Raw genomic sequence first — 19932 nt, forward strand, 5'->3', positions numbered from 1 at the left:
TCTCTCTCTCTCTCTCTCTCTCTCTCTCTCTCTCTCTCTCTCTCTCTCTCTCTCTCTCTCTTTATTCTTACCTGTCGACAAACTCTTCAGCCGAGGGTAAGTTGGCAGATTTTGATTCTTCCGAGATGTCCAGCTTCCTTATGCCGTGACGAACCTTGAACCTGTGGAGCCAGCCATCAGAGAGCTGGCATGCCCCTTCCTTGCCCATCTTCTTAGCTAAATCATGCCCTTTCTCTTGTAGCATTCGGCCTGTAATTTTGACTCCTTCTGATCTTTTCAAGCTGAACCACTCGTACAACACTATGTCCATCATTTCACCATGATGATACTGCAGTGTGTGACGATTTTCCGCTGCCTTTGGGGTGTCGGTGGCTTTCATGTAAACCCGCAACTTTTTCATTTGGGATTTAATGTCATAAATAGTTGATGAGCCCACACCATATTCCACCATTAGTTGCTGTCTGCTTTCACCTCTCTCTAATCGTCGACAAATGTCTACCTTCTGCTTAAGTGTAAGCACAACACGCTTCCTCTTTTTTACAACTTTAGGCATGATGAAGGCGTCAGGCGATAAACAGTGCACACGCGGGACTGAGTCACCGAGTAAACACAGTGCAGTGGGCCGCGGGTGGTGCGAAGCAGTGCGCTCTGGTGGCGAGGGGACAAAGTATGCCTTGCGCGGGAATTTTAATCAATTTTATGAGTACACATTGATTTTTTTATTGATTTTAAGGCTCAGGGAAAAATGTGCCGTATACTTGAAGCTGCCGGATACTCGAATGCCGGATGAGAGGGATTTTACTGTACCCCACAACTTCTACCTTCTCTACGAAGGCAGTTGGACTCAAATCCAACTCTTATGACAAGGCAGCTGAAGGAAGCAATAGGGATGCCACCATCGTGGCTGAGAAAAGATAATTCCTCACTGCTTGGATTGATGAATTTTCGTATGATGTTCTGGAAGTTTCATGTATTCTAATTCACGTGTTTTGCTATATTGACACCATTCATTCCTGACATGTGAAGATCTGTGATTGAATGATATCACTGTGACTTGCCTGTCTCACAGTCATCCCGACAGGCACCACAAAATGAACAGAACAACTCAAGAACAAAGCTGATTATGCTTCATCAAAGACATAATGAATTATGACACTGATAATTAATGCTGGTCATTGTTGCTTTAGGTGAGAGTGAGGAAAGATACACTTGAGATGTCAATAAGTCAATTTGTCCCTGCCCATTTTATGCTTGTTCAGAGGACTTAAGTAAAACATGCTCCCTGAGTAGCCTGTGCAGCTGTGACGCAAGATCAGCATTCACTGACTGTACTAGAACATTCAGCTATGTTTAAGTACATTATGTACCTATCCTTTTCAAAAGTATATTACATTTGTAATTGGTTTGGAGTAGATGTTGAGGATCATTTTTTATCCATTATTGTAGAAAAGAAATTGAAGCCAAGCTTAGTGAATTAATGATACCTAATCTAACCAAACTTATACCACTGCAGTGTTAACCCCTTTAACCTTCCAGAACACAAACCTTGCAGAGTACCACCAACACAGTATTTGAGAGAGAAGCCTTGCCTTGCCCTTGTGGTGAGGGATGAGAGTGATGGCAGAATAGAATGAGATATTTTGATTTTTTTTTTCTGTCTTTTTTGTATTATTTTGTTGTATTAGTGTCTGCAAGATGCTCCACTGGGTTTAAAGCTAGATTAGTTTTTAATTCATTTGATTAATACACTTAGCTTAGTTTTTATTACAGTTTTACATTTATAGCTAAAGACAAATTTACAACAGGTTTCATCATGCAAATTAACCAAAATAACAAAATCACCACAAAACAGTATGTAATACAACAGTAGAATGGATTAATGACAAAATAAATGTTTGGATTTAATGTGCAGTATCATAAATGTATCCAAGGAATCAAAATTTATTAAGATTCACTACTCCATTTCAATAGATTTTTGTATTTTTTCTCCCTGTTTTGGGGCTTTTTGAATAATGAAACCTATCATGAGTGTAAACAACTATTATCCAACTGTGTTAAAGAGTGCAATTATATTATATGGGAAGAGTGCAATTGTGGACAGGGCTATGAAGAAGGAAAATGTAAAAAAAAAAGTTTCTGACAGTTTTCATCATGCAAAATGACCAAAAGAATAACAAAGAAATTAATGAAAAAAAAATCATGATTGACAAACTCTAATTAGGAAAGCAGTAAATTTCCTAAAAAAAAAAAAAAAAAAAAAATATATATATATATATATATATATATATAAAACAACTGTAGTGGGTTTTGACCACTTGGATCTCCTGACACTAATCTAACTGAACATAACCTCACCTAACTTGTCAGTAAATTGCATGGAGGTGGCTTTGCCCTTGCTGAATCATCACATAAACAAATAGGTAGGGTTCAGCTTCTGTGGACTCCTCTACAGACATTAATTTAACGGAGTGTAATCAAATTTAAGGGGGTTAGTAACCAAATTATGTGGAAATAAAAATAAAAAAAAATCTAGTGTGAACACAGTTTTATTTAGAAACTTTTATCATTGCTAGATGACGTTGTCTGGAGGTGAAGTTGATGTCTGCAACAAAGGAAATTTTTTTCTTTTAATATATATATATATATATATATATATATATATATATATATATATATATATATATATATATATATATATATATATATATATATATATATATATATATATATATATATATATATATATATATATATATATATATATATATATATATAATTTTTTTATTTATTTATTTATTTATTTATTTATTTATTTATTTATTTTTTTTTTTTGTTTAAAAAAAATTGAACTTAAGATGACACAAACATCAATAGTCAGATTCAGTCCCAAAAGGTTTACTTTAATTCTGAAATGGTTAGAGTAAAATGCTGACATTGCACTCTTCCCATATAATTTTTATATATACAATAACCAACCCACTTCAGAAAAACTCATTTTCCGTTAATTTGAAAATTGTATTATATAATAATTTCAGTAGAAATGTAAAATTTACTGTCTGATGTTTGTAATGGTTTCAGTTACAAACAGTCTACAACAAGAATCATTAAAATTGGTCAGAAGATAAGAGAGAAATCTTAACTTGAATGTTGATAACTTACCAAATGAGAAAACAGCAACTAAAGCTGAGCGCTGCCACATCAGTGGTCCCCTGGTGTGTAGTCGAGGTCCATCCAAAGGCTCCTATTCCTCATTTTCTTCTTTAGTGGCATGTCCATTGTTGTATCCTTCTGTTTCAAGTACTTCTGCACTATCTTTTACATGCTCCTGTGTTTTTCTTTGATGAAAGTGGAATAACACATGTATGTCTTGCAAGCAAAGTGCCTGATGCTGAGGAGGCCACAAAACATTTCTACACCACTGTATGCAAAGCCACACATCATTGCAGCATAGGTTAGCATTAGAGTTACTTTACTAATGCTTTTTTTCTCTGGATTCTACTTGGTTGTGGGGAGTACTATTTACCACAATAAAATTACATTTGTGGCACTGTATTATTACAGAGATGTCAATTTGGTGAAAAGTAAGTTTGCAGAGCATATTATCTTCTTTGCAAACCTTACATGCAATGTTACGTGCAATATCCTCAAACATATTCTTCTGGACTATAACATGTTCATCAGAGGTAGATGTTCTTTCTGTAGGAGATGAAAGAAGCTGTTTTCTCTTTTGACTGGAACTTGTGTTTGAAGTAGTGGCCGCAGCGTCAGGCGCTGCATGAGGTGCACTTGCCACATCATGCTGTCCATTTCTGTCTGTGCCTGTCTCTTCAGTCTTCCATTTTTTTGCTTCTCTTGCCTTCTGTAGGTATTCTCTTATCTTTCTAAGTTCTTTACTGGCCATTCCCATCCTATAGCAAGCCTGTGAGGCTCTGAGAACAAAGATTTTTTGGATGAGTAATCTGTCATGACGTGCATACAACCTCTTCGTCGGGAGGCTGTTGAGCCTCCCGCTCAGCCTTGGGAGGCTGTCAGCATGACTGATGACATGACACATCCACACTCCTGGTGGTGGGACTGCCAAAGTTCACCACACACTTCATTTAGAAAAAATGAAAAAAAATAATTCCTACACCTATAAATAAGCTGAAAACGTCAGTGCAGTGCATGGGATTTAAATTCCATGCAGGTCACACCCACGTGGTATTTAAATCTGGGAAAATTACTTAGAATGCAATGATTCCTTTGAAACTTTGCCAAAGTGTTGCCAGATGCTTGGGAAAGCTGATGATGCACTAATCTCAAATACTCCCAATCTCGGATTTTGGACCAAATTTCCGTTACCTTCCCCTTTAACTTCATAATTAGGAAGACCTTTGCTCCTTTTTTAATTCCCAAGGGCACAAACCTAACAACATTATCTAACCTAACTTCAGAACTGTTAGCTGGTTTGGATCCCCATCAACCACTTAAGGACACTTAACTAATTGATTGTAGCCTAGCATAACCTCTCCTATACTTAATTTCCAATACTATCAGTATTGGCTAGAAATTAAGCATGATATTTAGGTAATTTCTGGTCAATATCAGTAGTATCAGTACAGCCAATACTGTTAGCAAAAGAAACTGAGCAATATTTCTTTCTGTTTCTTTGTTATAAACTGTCAAAGAGCCAATGCTGTATGATTTGCATAAGCTTCACGCAGACATAATGCTGTCAGTTTTTTTTTCAGAAATCCAACCTTATGTTTTATGGATAATGTACAGTGTTTGTGCTTCACACAAGAAGCATTTCTTTTATTCACTGGAGCCATGGCTGGAGCTAAAACTGAGCAGGCTTAATAATAAATGTAGAAAAAACAAATTGAAGTGGCTGTTGTATGTTTGAAAGTGATGCTCTTTATACAGCAAGTAGCTTCTTGTGCTTTATAATGCTTCTTGCTTTATAATGCTTTATAATGCTTTATAATGCTTCTTGCTTTATAATGCTTCTTGGATCATCCACCCCTTACTTTTGTTATTCTTTTACAGATTTTTCACTATTATATTACCTCCTCAGTCCTTTTTTCTGTGATTAAAAAAAAAAAACTTTTAATACATTTTATCTTTCAAATAAATATTATTGGCAGCAGGTTGGTGTGGCAACCCACAAAATTTGAAATTATGTGAGCCGAAATTAGTATTGAGTTAGTCATGGAACCAGATTAGTGATTGCTGAATTAGCGATGGTCGACTTGTACAATGCTGATTTCTTATTGAATGACTGTTTTCCATGTCAGAGATCCATCTCTTTGTGTAGAGTGCAAAACAGAAATGATAGTCTCTGGCATGAGAGCATATATCCCACATACTTTCCCTAATTCTAAAGTTCACCTATCTTGATATAATTCTGCTTACTCTCATACTGTCCATGATAGAGAGGTTCTTAAGGCCAAAAATTATGCTTTTTATATTTCTCCTTGAAATCATGCCAGATTTATCTTTTATCTTGACAGTTATTTCACTATCATTAGGAAATGCTCTTTATTTATTTCCCATTTCATGAATGATCATTGTAATCTCATTCACTCTCCTATACACTCTTATGTTGATGCACAATTCTACATAATTTTTCACATGACAAAAAGAGTGGATGAGTTTTGGTTGATAAGCATTGAGAGAAGTGGCTTTGATGATGCAGTGAGGTATTGCTAGAATTTGGCATATCAAATATAGTTAAAGGAATAGATTTTACAAAATGACCAAAAGTGAAAGGAATGAAGCGTTCAGTCATTGAGTATATAGATGAGCAAATGGAGACTTTTTTAGTTCTGTGAGGAAATTACATGGCCCATGATATACATGTCAGTATACATTGATAGAAATTGATACCTAAAGAAAACTAGTTACTTTTACATGAATTATTATCTATATTTTTACCTTTTGAATCTTTTTATTTGTCTATTCTAGTCATAGTTTGTAGAGTTTTAAGTTATTCTTAGTATGCATTTTACATTTGAATCTTGTTTCTTCAGCTCAGACACAAGCCAGAACACAGCTCTGAGGGACAAATTTGTCTCTGTGGTTGGACCAGTGTTTGATGGAGGTGATGAGGAAAATGTCTTGACTTTGCTCACTTCCCTTGCCAATGTGTGTTGCAATGATGCTGGGCTGCTGGTCAAACCTCTGGATGATGACACTATTAAGAAGGATTCAGCTGCTAGTGACTCAGCTGGCAAAGACAAAGCTTCAGGTGAGAGGTGCAGGGCCTAAGGAATTTGAAACTTCAACTTGGGAACTTGCAAGAGGTCGCAGGTAAATAACTTGAAAACTGAAATACAAATAGTTGATGGAGGTCACAATAACAGTGTCTTATTATATTGAATGTCTGGGGAAAAAAATAAGGTGTGACATGTACCTTCCTGTGTTTAGTTGGTGACTTTTTATTATTTTCTGGCACTATTAGTGTCTTTGAAGAAACAGTTGTTCTGGGTGCTGAAACCTCCTAATTTGGCAATGGAATTGATTCAGCCTCCAATTGGAACTAGGATAAGAATTCTATAATATCTGAAATTATGGTTAATTTATGATTTACAAGTTTCCCTAATGTAATTTCTATTCATTCCTGTACATCTCAGATGAATGACAATGCAGCTTCCCAAACTTTTTCTAAAGTTTTGATATGTCCAATGAAATATGCCTGAGGAGGATTGTTTGGAAGCAAAGAGTAATATAAGAAATAGTAATAGTATTCTTATTATTTATGTAGATGTATATTATAATATTGGCTTCAGAGAAGTGATTGATCCATACAACAACAGCCAAATGTAGAGCTCGGATTCATACTGGAATTGACATATTTTTAAATTAATTAATTAATTTTTTTATTTATTTATTTATTTATTTTATTTTTTTGCATAAACTGTCATAATATAAAATTGGTGTGCCACTACAATAGTGAGGTAGGTGACACTAAGCTCGAAAGTGAGTTATCATTATGTATCATACAGTTCATTTATCATTGTGTATTATACAGTTCCAATGTCTAGATTCCCAATGTGAAATCAGTTTGGCAAAATTCAATGTCTATATGGTTTTAGAGTGAAAATGCCAACTCTCTTTTTGATAGATTACTTGCTGATAAGATTTCTGTACAAAACTGATGCAAGTGCCTGAGAGGACAAAGCAGCCAATCAGGGCAAGCATTGCCTCTGACATGATTGGCTCAGCCTATGGCACAGGGTTTCCCCCTTCCTGCTCTCCTCTCAGTTTCCCTCCATGATGCTACATCTTGTTTTTGTTGTGGCTCTGCTACAGTAATAAAGCACTAGTAATATGAAGATATGAACTAAAATATATTGAATATGACTTTAATACAATATTTGTAGTCAACCAACATGAGAGGGAGTAGTTTTTATTAGTCAAGTTGTACACTCCCAGCTGGATTATTTCTTTGAGCATTGGTAGGAACTTCTACTGTTGTCTATTCCTTTTAGCAGCAATACACAGACAAATCCAGCAGTACACAGACAAATACAGTGTGTATAAAAATAACATTATACATGCAAGTAGAGCTCTTAAAAGTGATGTAGGCACTGCAGTGTGTCTATGGGTCATTCCTGTACCACTACAAGTGTAATGTGCAAAATGGCAGTTTACCTGATCCTGCAAGAATTCAAATACTTTTCTTATTTATCTTTTTCTGTCACTTACCTTACTGTTGCATGGGACATATCAATTAAGGTAGAACACTATTTTTTTTTTTTTTTTTTTTTTTTTTTTTTTTTTTTTTTTTTTTTTACAGTAAAATCCCTCTCATCCGGCATTCAAGTATCCGGCACATTTTTCCCCGAGCCTTAAAATCAATAAAAAATCAATGTGTACTCATAAAATCGATTAAAATTCCCGCGCGAGGCATACTTTGTCCCCTCGCCACCAGAGCGCACTGCTTCGCACCACCCGCAGCCCACTGCACTGTGTTTACTCAGTGACTCAGTCCCGCGTGTGCACTGTTTATCGCCTGACGCCTTCATCATGTTAGTACAGTAGTATTGTGTGATGGTGAGTGTGAGGTGGCAGCGCGGGTGGTGACGCGCGGCACGGCGATCAGCTGATCTTTGTTATGGTAAGAAGCGTGAGTGTAGGGTGGTGATTGTGGACATAATTTCACTTCTATTCAAGTATCCGGCAACTTCTGGTATCCGGCATGTCGGCGGTCCCGTTGATGCCGGATAAGAGGGATTTTACTGTATGTAGGAAGGACACTGGCCAAGGGCAACAAAAATCCAATATAAAGAATGTCCACTGAAATGCCAGTCCCATAAAAGGGTCAAGTATTAGTCAAAATTGATGAATAAGTGTCTTGAAACCTTCCTCTTGAAGGAATTCAAGTCATAGGAAGGTAGAAATACAGAAGCAGGCAGGGAGTTCCAGAGTTTACCAGAGAAAGGGATGAATGATTGAGAATACTGGTTAACTCTTGCATTAGAGAGGTGGACAGAATAGGGACGAAAGAAAGAAGAAAGTCTTGTGCAGCGAGGCTGCAGGAGGAGGGGAGGCATGCAGTTAGCAAGATCAGAAGAGCAGTTAGCATGAAAGTAGCAGTAGAAGACAGCTAGTTATGCAACATTGCGGCAGTGAGAGAGAGGCTGAAGACAGTCAGTTAGAGGAGAGGAGTTGATGAGATGAAAAGCTTTTGATTCCACCTGTTTAGAAGAGCAGTATGAGTGGAACCCCCCCCAGGCATGTGAAGCATACTCCATACATGGATGGATAAGGCCCCTGTACAGAGTTAGCAGCTGGGGGGGTGAGAAAAACTGGCAGAGATGTCTCAGAACGCCTAACTTCATAGAAGCTGTTTTAGCTAGAGATGAGATGTGAAGTTTCCAGTTCAGATTATAAGTAAAGGACAGGCCGAGGATGTTCAGTGTAGAAGAGGGGGACAGTTGAGTGTCATTGAAGAAGAGGGGATAGTTGTCTGGAAGGTTGTGTCAAGTTGATAGATGGAGGAATTGAGTTTTTGGGGCATTGAACAATACCAAGTTTTGCTCTGCCCCAGTCAGAAATTTTAAAAAGATCAGAAGTCAAGCGTTCTGTGGCTTCCCTGCGTGAAATGTTTACCTCCTAAAGGGTTGGACATCTATGAAAAGACGTGGAAAAGTGCAGGGTGGTATCATCAGCGTATGAGTGGATAGGACAAGAAGTTTGGTTTAGAAGATCATTAATGAATAATAAGAAGAGAGTGGGTGACAGGACAGAACCCTGAGGAACACCACTGTTAATAGATTTAGGAGAAGAACAGTGACCGTCTGCCACAGCAGCAATAGAACGGTTAGAAAGGAAACTTGAGATGAAGTTACAGAGAGAAAGATAGAAGCCGTAGGAGGGTAGTTTGGAAATTAAAGCTTTGTGTCAGACTGTATCATAAGCTTTTTATATGTCCAAGGCAACAGCAAAAGTTTCACCAAAATCTCTAAAAGAGGATGACCAAGACTCAGTAAGGAAAGCCAGAAGATAATCAGTAGAGCGGTCTTGACGGAACCCATACTGGCAATCAGATAGAAGGTTGTGAAGTGATAGATGTTTAAGAATCTTCCTGTTGAGGATAGATTGAAAAAAACTTTAGATAGGCAGGAAATTAAAGCAATAGGACGGTAGTTTGAGGGATTAGAACGGTCACCCTTTTTAGGAACAGGTTGAATGTAGGCAAACTTCCAGCAAGAAGGAAAGGTAGATGTTGGCAGACAGAGCTGAAAGAGTTTGACTAGGCAAGGTGCAAGCACGGAGGCACAGTTTCGGAGAACAATAGGAGGGACTCCATCAGGTCCATAAGCCTTCCGAGGGTTTAGGCCAGCGAGGGCAGGGAAAACATCATTGCGAAGAATTTTAATACATGGCATGAAGTAGTCAGAGGGTGGAGGAGAGGGAGGAACAAGCCCAGAATTGTCCAAGGTAGAGTTTTTAGCAAAAGTTTGAGCAAAGAGTTCAGCTTTAGAAATAGATGTGATAGCAGTGGTGCTATCTGGTTGAAATAGAGGAGGGAAAGAAGAAGAAGCAAAGTTATTGGAGATATTTTTGGCTAGATGCCAGAAATCACGAGAGGAGTTAGATCTTGAAAAGTTTTGACATTTTCTGTTAATGAAGGAGTTTTTGGCTAGTTGGAGAACAGACTTGGCATGGTTCCGGGCAGAAATATAAAGTGCATGAGATTCTGGTGATGGAAGGCTTAAGTACCTTTTGTGGGCCACCTCTCTATCATGTATAGCACGAGAACAAGCTGTGTTAAACCAAGGTTTAGAAGGTTTAGGACGAGAAAAAGAGTGAGGAATGTACGCCTCCATGCCAGACACTATCACCTCTGTTATGCGCTCAGCACACAAAGACGGGTCTCTGACACGGAAGCAGTAGTCATTCCAAGGAAAATCAGCAAAATACCTCCTCAGGTTCCCCCAGCTAGCAGAGGCAAAACGCCAGAGGCACCTTCGCTTAGGAGGATCCTGAGGAGGGATTGGAGCGATAGGACAAGATAAAGATATGAGATTGTGATCGGAGGAGCCCAACGGAGAAGAAAGGGTGACAGCATTAGCAGAAGGATTAGAGGTCAGGAAAAGGTCAAGAATGTTGGGTGTATCTCCAAGACTGTCAGGAATACGAGTGGGGTGTTGCACCAATTGCTCTAGGTCATGGAGGATAGCAAAGTTGTAGGCTAGTTCACCAGGATGGTCAGTGAAGGGAGAGGAAAGCCAAAGCTGGTGGTGAACATTGAAGTCTCCAAGAATGGAGATCTCTGCAAAAGGGAAGAGGGTCAGAATGTGCTCCACTTTGGAAGTTAAGTAGTCAAAGAATTTCTTATAGTCAGAGGAGTTAGGGGAGAGGTATACAGCACAGATAAATTTAGTATGAGAGTGACTCTGTAGTCGTAGCCAGATGGTGGAAAACTCGGAAGATTCAAGAGTGTGGGCACAAGAGCAGGTTAAGTCATTGCGCACATAAACGCAGCATCCAGCTTTGGATCGAAAATGAGGATAGAGAAAGTAGGAGGGAACAGAAAAGGGGCTACTGTCAGTTGCTTCAGACACCGGAGTTTCAGTGAGGAAAAGAAGATGAGGTTTAGAAGAGGAGAGGTGGTGTTCTACAGATTGAAAATTAGATCTTAGACTGCGAATGTTGCAGAAGTTAATGAAGAAAAAGTTGATGGGGGTGTCAAGACACTTAGGGTTGTTGACAGAAAGGCAGTCCGACCTGGGGACATTTATGGTCCCCTCCCCAGATGGGGATTCCGAGGTTGGTGTAGGAGTCACCATGATGATTTTAAAATTTTTGAGTGAAGGGTGTGTGTGTTATTAGGTGCTTGTAGTTGTGTGTGGAGGAAGAGAGTTGTCTTTAGAGGGCAGGCTGTAACTGCCCCCTTGTGTTGTGAGACACAAAGGGAAACGTTTAGTGAGGTCACAGCTAGGTTTATGGTAAGTTCACAGCACCCCCTGAACAGTGCTTTAGACCTCACTGGGAGTAATTATCATTTTGGCAGGTGTCTACTGCCTCTTCCTAGTATGTAACTATGAAACAGCACAAGTCATGACTGTTGTAACCAGTAACTCCTGTAGAACTCCATGTATAATTGTGTAATCTTACTGGATTTTTATATTTTGTGAATGTCCTATAACTCTAAAAAATAGCTGGTGATATAGGAAACTGCTAAAATTTATATAACTGGGCTGAAGTTCTTGAAGCATTTGGTAGTGTTGTAATGAAAGGGTGTGTGAGTGGCTCTTTCATCCTATGATAGCAAAAATATATGGTGCATAGCAGGCCATTTAACTGAAGCACAAATTCTATTTAACAAAGCTCTCAACAGGCTCCAACCACTCTATACTATTGTCCCATTTTGTGGTGATGTGTGGAACCATATAGCCCACCAGGGCAAATATATGAGGCAATGGTTGGTACAGTTACTAATGCAGTGTTAAATTAATTGGCACTGTATGGGTTAATTATTAAACTTCTATGGTCGCTTATATAATCAAGAATATTCAAGGTGAATATTTTGAATTTTCATGCTGCACTTCTTTTCAAACGTCTTATAGTGATTACTGATAATTTTTTCCTTTCATCACGAGAACTAGAGAAGTGACAACAAGGCCCAACATAAAATTTTTGTGAGATGTGGGAGATATCTGGCAGCCTTTAAAATCTGCTGGGTAGTAAGTCACATAATACAAAGCAGTGGTGGAAGGGAAAACAGAGGCTGTAAAGTCAAATTAGATAGTAAAAAAAAATTTGGATCTTTGCATAAAGCTGGAATTGGAGAAAATAATTATGTTGCATGCAATTATTTATATCTTGGATACCATATATCATGGAATACCTATTTGCACATGAATACGTGTGTGTGTGTGTGTGTGTGTGTGTGTGTGTGTGTGTGTGTTAGTGATGTAAAAAGATGTAACTGGGGAAGGAGAGTACAAGGGGCAAAGAGGTGGGGGGAATAGAAATACAAAGGGAATGGATAGAGGAAAAATGAAAAAGAGTAGGGGACAAGAAAAGAGAATACTTATTTCTCAGTACTTCTTTTCTCCCTCTAATACTTTGCCCATTCCTGACCCTTGCTATTTATATTTATTCTCTTTATTTTCTTCCCATTATCCCATCCATCTCCTTCACTCTTTCTTCACTTCCTTTGCCCCTTGTTCTCTCCTTCCCCTGTTAGAGACTCCCTTCCTCCCTCTACTACACAATACTTTTCTTACTCCTTCCTGTTCCTTATATGCTCATAACTACTGATTCCTCTCTCTCTCTCTCTCTCTCTCTCTCTCTCTCTCTCTCTCTCTCTCTCTCTCTCTCTCTCTCTCTCTCTCTCTCTCTCTCTCTCTCTCTCTCTCTCTCTCTCTCTCTCTCTCTCTCTCTCTCTCTCTCTCTCTCTCTCTCTCTCTCTCTCTCTCTCTCTCTCTCTCTCTCTCTCTCTCTCTCTCTCTCTCTCTCTCACACACACACACACACACACACACACACACACACACACACACACACACACACACACACACACACACACACACACACACACACACACACACACACACACACACACACACACATGGAGTAGATGGAGTTACACACAAGAAACTAACAGCAGTGGCAGAAATGATGAATGAATGTTTTCACAAGGTATTTATGAAGGAACAAGTTTGTGCAGCTGAAAGACAGAGATGACACTAAAAATAAGGAAGAGATAAGAATAATGTTATAAGAAGTGAAGGAAAGTGGTTAAATTAGATGTATGGAAAGCAGCAGGTCTGGATGGATTGTCAGGATGGATTCTAAGGGAATGTAGTGAAAAACTGGCAGAGAAAATATTCAGTCATAGGTGCCTCTCTGGAGGAGGGAAAAGTCTCACAAGATAGGAAGAGTGTGAACACAGTGCTGATCTATAAATGAGTCAAGAGGATAAAGTATCACCTCTGCTGTAAGGAGGAGTGATTGAAAAACATGGGAGTGGCATGCCGGTGATTGGCTTTGTCAGGATATTGGGTTGGTCACTCTTTTCTCTTGTTTATTTATTATTTCATTGATATTCTAATACATGTTACTTTTAGTAATGTTTTTTATTCTTTTGTGCTGAAAATGACTGTGATTATGAATGTTTTGCACATTATAGGTGTGACTGAAATAAATTGTTTAATTTTTCTTTATTTTTAATGGGAAAAGTTTGTTCAAGTACAGTACCATGTTGAGTTTCGCTTTTGCTTTCTTCCCAAGGCATAATGCTAAATTGGACAATTGCAAAACTTGTGGTATTGAAAACACTGTAAAATGCTTATTTATTCTGGCTGCATGGCCTACAATCAGAGGTTCATTATTGCGACATCCACTAGAAGAGTGAAACACCTCTCATTTGTGTGGTTATTCACAATGCAACAGCACCATTGCTGACCTTTCTCTCCCCCTCTCTCACATGCAAGCCAGCTGGATCAGTGTTGTGGCTAACAAATGTATTACCCACATAAAGAATTTGTATGTTCAGGGATGTGAACTGTACACTAAAATGAGTATGTGTGCAATATACAGCATGTATGAGTATATATTTATTTTCATTATCTATGACAGATGGTAGGAAGGTGAGACACTCATTTGACAAAAGTGCAAAACTCAAGATTATGTGTGAACATTGGGATGGGAAGGATTTAGGACTTGGTGCAAAACTCAAGGGTTGTGAAATTCAGATATTGTGAAACTCAAGGGGGTATAGTATAAATTTTCAAGTTACAAATTGCCTTCTTGAATAAATAAATTTGTGCTCTGAGGTTCTGCTGTACAATATAACTTTGATTAACATTAAGACAATGATAATTCAGTGATTTTTAAAGATATAAGCCTCATTCAAATACCAATGTGAGGAAAAGTCCTGAATACAGGAAGAATATATGATTAAACATCAGCATATTTTACACTCATATTAAACAACATGATCAGGTGCATAATAGTGGTAAAGAAAAAGTTGTAAAGTTACAGAACCTGTGTGTGCAAGATAAACACAAGCATGTGGATGCTACATGGTGTTGTATTACCAAATACTTTTGTTGCTATAATAAAGGTGCTAAAGAATTTCAACTCACCAGGCTTAATGTAATGTGAGTGTTCTTTATTTTATATAGTAATTAATTTATTTAAAATAAATTATAATCATGACATAACAGCAAAATAAAATATGGTTGGTACCTACTGCTAAAAAAAAAAAAAAAAACTTTGCTATACTAAATATTCAGTAGCTGAAAAGACTGGCAGTCCTGCAATCCACTGTCATGTAGCTGAGTTGACCAGCTGATAGTGCATACATCACTCCTTTGCCCTGAATGAGGCACAAAGACTGCTTGAAACTTATATTGCTTTGATCACTTTCTCATGTAAGATTTTTAGCCTCATTACTGTAGCAGTTTTGATGTATTGAATTTCATAAGTGAATAGAGGAAGGGTTAGAATAGTGTTATGTAGTATTAACTCAAAAGTGGTTGGGGTGTCATTTGCATGACTGCTCATGCTACCACATATAAATATAATTGAGGGCTGATTTGATATTATCTTATTGAACCAACTACATAGCATGTGTTGATGAATAATATTATCTATCTGAATTGCCAATCTTTTGTGTCTTACTTTTGTGGCTATTCCTTTTTAAAAGTGTTCTGTGTTACTTATGTAATCATCGATTTTCTTTCTTGGGCATTGTAAGTCACACTATTTTTATTCTATGTTAACTTTCATCTATATGCCACCAGTTTAGCATCTTTGACTTACACAGTTTAATAAAATACATAATATATTTCTTCTCCAGAATTTACATGCTGGCTACTAGCTGAGCTTATGACAGTGCATGGATCCTTGCTAGTGTGTCAAGCCAATGTGGACCTCCAGGTTACCATCATGCGCCTGCTGGACTCCCGCAACCCCAGGCTCTTTTTGTTGATTGTGAAGGACTATCTTAGGATTGGGCTAGGTAAGTATTTTTGGTGATAAGGAACTGTGTCCCACTCCATCAATTTGATTTTATATGATAATTAGAATTAAGATATGATTCAGATGTACACCATATCTTGTAGCTTATATTCTTCTCCTAAATTTATTGACAATGGTGTTCCTCAGGGTTCTGTCTTATCACCCATTTTCTTCTTATTATTCATCAATGATCTTCTAAACCAAACTTCTTGTCCTATCCACTTCTACGCTGATGATACCACCCTGCACTTTTCCACATCTTTTCAGAGACGTGCAACCCTTCAGGATGTAAACATTTCACACACAGGAAAGCCACAAAATGACTGACTTCTGATCTCTCTAAAATTTCTGATTGAGGCAGAGCAAATTTAGTATTGTTCAATGCCTCAAAAACTCAATTCCTCCATCTATCAACTCAACACAACCTTTCAAATAACTATCCCCTTTTCTTCAGTGACGTGCAACTGTCCCCCTCTTCTACACTGAACATCTTTGGTCTGTCCTTTACTTATAATCTAAACTGGAAACTTCACATCTCATCTCTAGCTAAAACAGCTTCTGTGAAGTTAGGTGTTCTGAGTCATCTCCACCAGTTTTTTCTCATCCCCCAGCTGCAAACTCTGTACAGGGGCCTTATCTGTCCATGTATGGAGTATGCTTCACATGTATGGGAGGGATTCCACTCATACCACTCTTTTAGACAGGATGGAATCAAAAGCTTTTTGTCTTATCAATTTCTCCTCTAACTGACTGTCTTCAACCTCTCTTTCATCACCGCATTGTTGCTATTTTCATGCTCTTCTCTTCTTGCTAACTGCATGCCTTCCTTCCTCCCATGGCCTTGCTGCACAAGACTTTCTTCTTTCACCCCTATTTTGTTTGCCTCTCTAATGCAAGAGTTAGGTAACTAGTGTTCTCAATCATTCATCCTTTTCTCTGGTAAACTCTGGAACTCCCTGCCTCCTTCCTATGACTTGAACTCTTTCAAGAGGGAGGTTTTCAAGATACTTATCCTTTAATTTTTGACAACTGCTTTTGACTTTGTTTAGGGGCCAACATTGCAGTGGGCCTTTATATATATATATATATATATATATATATATATATATATATATATATATATATATATATATATATATATATATATATATATATATATATATATATATATATATATATATAATTTTGTTGCCCTTGGTCAGTTCCCCTCTTACATGAAAAAAAAAATTCTGAAAAATAATTAGATAAAATGTTCCCAAGATTAACCATTCATGTAAAGTATTGATTAATATGAAAATAATTTTGCAGTAGTGTTATTATGTATGTATGAGTTTCATATAATTCAAGTTTGAACCTATGTGTAAATCTATGTGATAGCCTTAAAGTTCTACCTGACAAGCTGTCATCAAAGTTTATGTATAGTTTCCATGTTATCAAAATCATTGTCACTCTGCTGATGTTAATGTGTTATGGATGCCTACCAATAATGCCACCTTATTTACTGGTGTGATACGTCCTCCCATCCTGCTTCCTACAGGATGGGGATATGGGGTGGAGGAGTTACATCTTGATGCTTGGCCATTTATTTGGTGTAGAGAGAATGAATACAAAGTACAGAGTGTGCTTGCCTTGAAATGTGATGCTGGTCTCCCCCATCTGACTCTGGGACCTTTAATTTATTCAGCTCAACCCAAGAGGTGCCCACAAATCACTCACAATTACAGATGTCACATGGACTATGTGAGAAAAGGGTGTGGAGGTGAGAATTGGTGAAAGATATGAGTCTAGGTGTTTCTCCAAAAGACCAGCACCTCTAGGGAACTCAAAAGAGGTGTATGAGGTATGAATGGGCAAGAAGCAAGATGAGTCAGGTGAAGTGTGAATAGGTGAGAGGAAAGTCAGGTGTCAGGAAATGGCACTGTAGTTATAGTAGTGGCCCTGTAGTAATGTTTTGTAGTTTGTATGCCTGCAGGTGGGCTGAAGTTGCCCTGTTGATCTGTAGTTGTTGAGAAATTAATTATGTAATTGCTGATAGTTTGTCCAGAGTGAGGGACTTCAAAATTTTGTTTGTGAGTAGCCAAAAGATTTTGAAAGTGTGTTTCAAAATTTTTTCCTTGGGTGTGGGAATGTTATGAAGAGTGCCTTCATGGCAAGCAAATATGAAGAACAGAAGAGAAAAACAAAACAAGTGATGAGGAAGAGAGAGAGAGAGAGAGAGAGAGAGAGAGAGAGAGAGAGAGAGAGAGAGAGAGAGAGAGAGAGAGAGAGAGAGAGAGAGAGAGAGAGAGAGAGAGAGAGAGAGAGAGAGAGAGAGAGAGAGAGAGAGAGAGAGAGAGAGAGCAGAGCGCCGAATCCTTGCGTGCCAAGTGACTAAGTTTAGTAAAGCCTTATCATATTATTTATTTTATTTATTTGCTCCACTTTGTTGTTACCCAGTAAGTTGAAACCAATATACAAGAGATCAAAAGGTAAAGTTTACAGTATAAGATTAAATTCTAGCTAGCCCCTTAAAAGTGTAGCAATTTAATGAAACAAAAATGTGTTTGAGAGCAAGATAGTTTTTGTAAGTAAGGGAGTGGTGGGCTGAGTCTCCAGCTCCCCCTGTTCTCCCCATTTTCCTCTCTTCCCAGCTGCCAGCTGGCACGTCTCTTTGTTTGATGACTTGGGGCTCAGTGATGGCTGGAATCTCCTGAGTGGTAGCCCGATACTCATGGTATTTAGACATACGGAGAGAGCAAGCTGTGTGAGGGTGTATTTGGGGGATAATTCAGCTAGTATTGATGGGGATATTAGTCATACACCTCACAATTCAGATTTTTTTGCAGTGACTCATATGAGTGGCTTGGGTTGGCTGCATAGGAGGGAGGAGTGTACTACTCACAAGTGGCCTGGGCTCATGCTGTATATCGGCACACTGGGCTGTTGGTGTAGGCTAGGAAAAGCTGACCTGAGATTCAGTGGCAGCTGTGAGAGGGGTAGTGTTTGAGACGTAACAAAATATATATATATATATATATATATATATATATATATATATATATATATATATATATATATATATATATATATATATATATATATATATATATATTGTAGGGTACATAACAACAAACTTTATTCGTTCTGATGTAGTGTTTGTTATAGCACATGTGAGTTATGGCGACTGTAAAACCTACAGGAAAAAATCCATTGGTTGCAAGGAATGAGAAAATAATATGAAAAATGCAAAATTTTTGAAAAATTACATTAAAATGAGCATATTTGCACTACTAAATTTGAGATAACAATAAATATGTACAGTACCATCATGAGTTTTGTGTCTAGTCCTAAATTCTTATCATCCCGTTTTCTGTATATTATTATCCTGAATTTCGCGCTGCTTTGACAAGTATGGGTCACATTAAGGATTGCTAAATAGAATGAGAGAGAGAATTTAGAATGAAAATGGAATTACACATATGAGAGTGAGGGATGATGAAGCAAAAATTACATAAAATGAAAGAGAGAGAGAGAGAGAGAGAGAGAGAGAGAGAGAGAGAGAGAGTGAGTTTTACTCCCTTGTCCCTTATCTCTGACAGATAAGGGGGGAGGGAGGGTTGAGACAAGACAAAAAAAGGCAGAGGAAAGGAAAAAAGGGGGAAAGGACAGGTGCCGGATAGGTGAGCATTGGCTTGCACAGCTGGTGAGTTAATCTTGTGAGGTTTATTTAGTTATTCAGACTAAATTTTTATTAAAATTTCAGTGCCAACACAAATGGCAAGTTTGTATTGCTAGTTTTGGTATACTTTCAATTAAATTTTCATTAAAATTCCAATGCTTGCAGTAGTGGTGAGTTCATTATACCAGTTTTGGTTTGTCATTCTGATTAAACATTTATTAAAATTTTGGTGCGTTATAACATCCGTGTGTTGTTGCTTACCCTACTGCATATATATATATATATATATATATATATATATATATATATATATATATATATATATATATATATATATATATATATATATATATATATACACACAGTGGAACCTCAGTTTTCGAACTTAATTCATTCCTGAATGCCATTCGAAATCCAAAATGTTAAAAAACCTGAACTGTTTTTCCCATATGAGTCAATGTAAAATAGATTAGTCCATTCTCAGACACCCAGCCACCATGTCTTAGTGGGTAATGACCGACATTCCCACTGCTAAGATGGCCGCTCCACAGCATCTTCAGCTTAGAATTTTTTTTTTATCCAGAAAGGATGTATTGAATGAATTTAGTGACACAGAACTCATCAAAAGATATTGTTTAGACCAGGGGTCGGCAACCTATGGCACGCGTGCCAGACTTGGCATGCAGAGTGCTTGCCTATGGCACGCCACGTGATATGGAGCAAAAAAAAAAAAGTAAAGCAACGAAATAATGAGAGAGAGAGAGAGAGAGAGAGAGAGAGAGAGAGAGAGAGAGAGAGAGAGAGAGAGAGAG

At 37.8% G+C, this 19932-nt stretch overlaps 1 protein-coding gene across 4 annotated transcripts in view; it reads left to right on the forward strand.

The window, feature by feature from the left end:
- LOC135102203 (serine/threonine-protein kinase atr-like) overlaps positions 1–19932 on the forward strand; it is a 479415-nt gene that overhangs the window by 19843 nt on the left and 439640 nt on the right. For 3 of the 4 annotated variants that reach the window (XR_010269589.1, XM_064007031.1, XM_064007033.1), the window contains exons 2-3: positions 6012–6229; positions 15302–15463. Coding sequence is in view for 2 of the 4 variants with exons in the window: in XM_064007031.1 (XP_063863101.1) it covers positions 6012–6229; positions 15302–15463 (380 nt within the window). In the remaining 2 variants the exon portion in view is untranslated. Of the gene's footprint in view, positions 1–6011; positions 6230–15301; positions 15464–19932 lie in introns of those variants that run through there. The other variant, XM_064007034.1, reaches the window with a different exon arrangement.

The sequence above is a fragment of the Scylla paramamosain genome, chromosome 7 (assembly GCF_035594125.1).
Source record: "Scylla paramamosain isolate STU-SP2022 chromosome 7, ASM3559412v1, whole genome shotgun sequence".
Taxonomy (NCBI): Eukaryota; Metazoa; Arthropoda; class Malacostraca; order Decapoda; family Portunidae; genus Scylla; species Scylla paramamosain.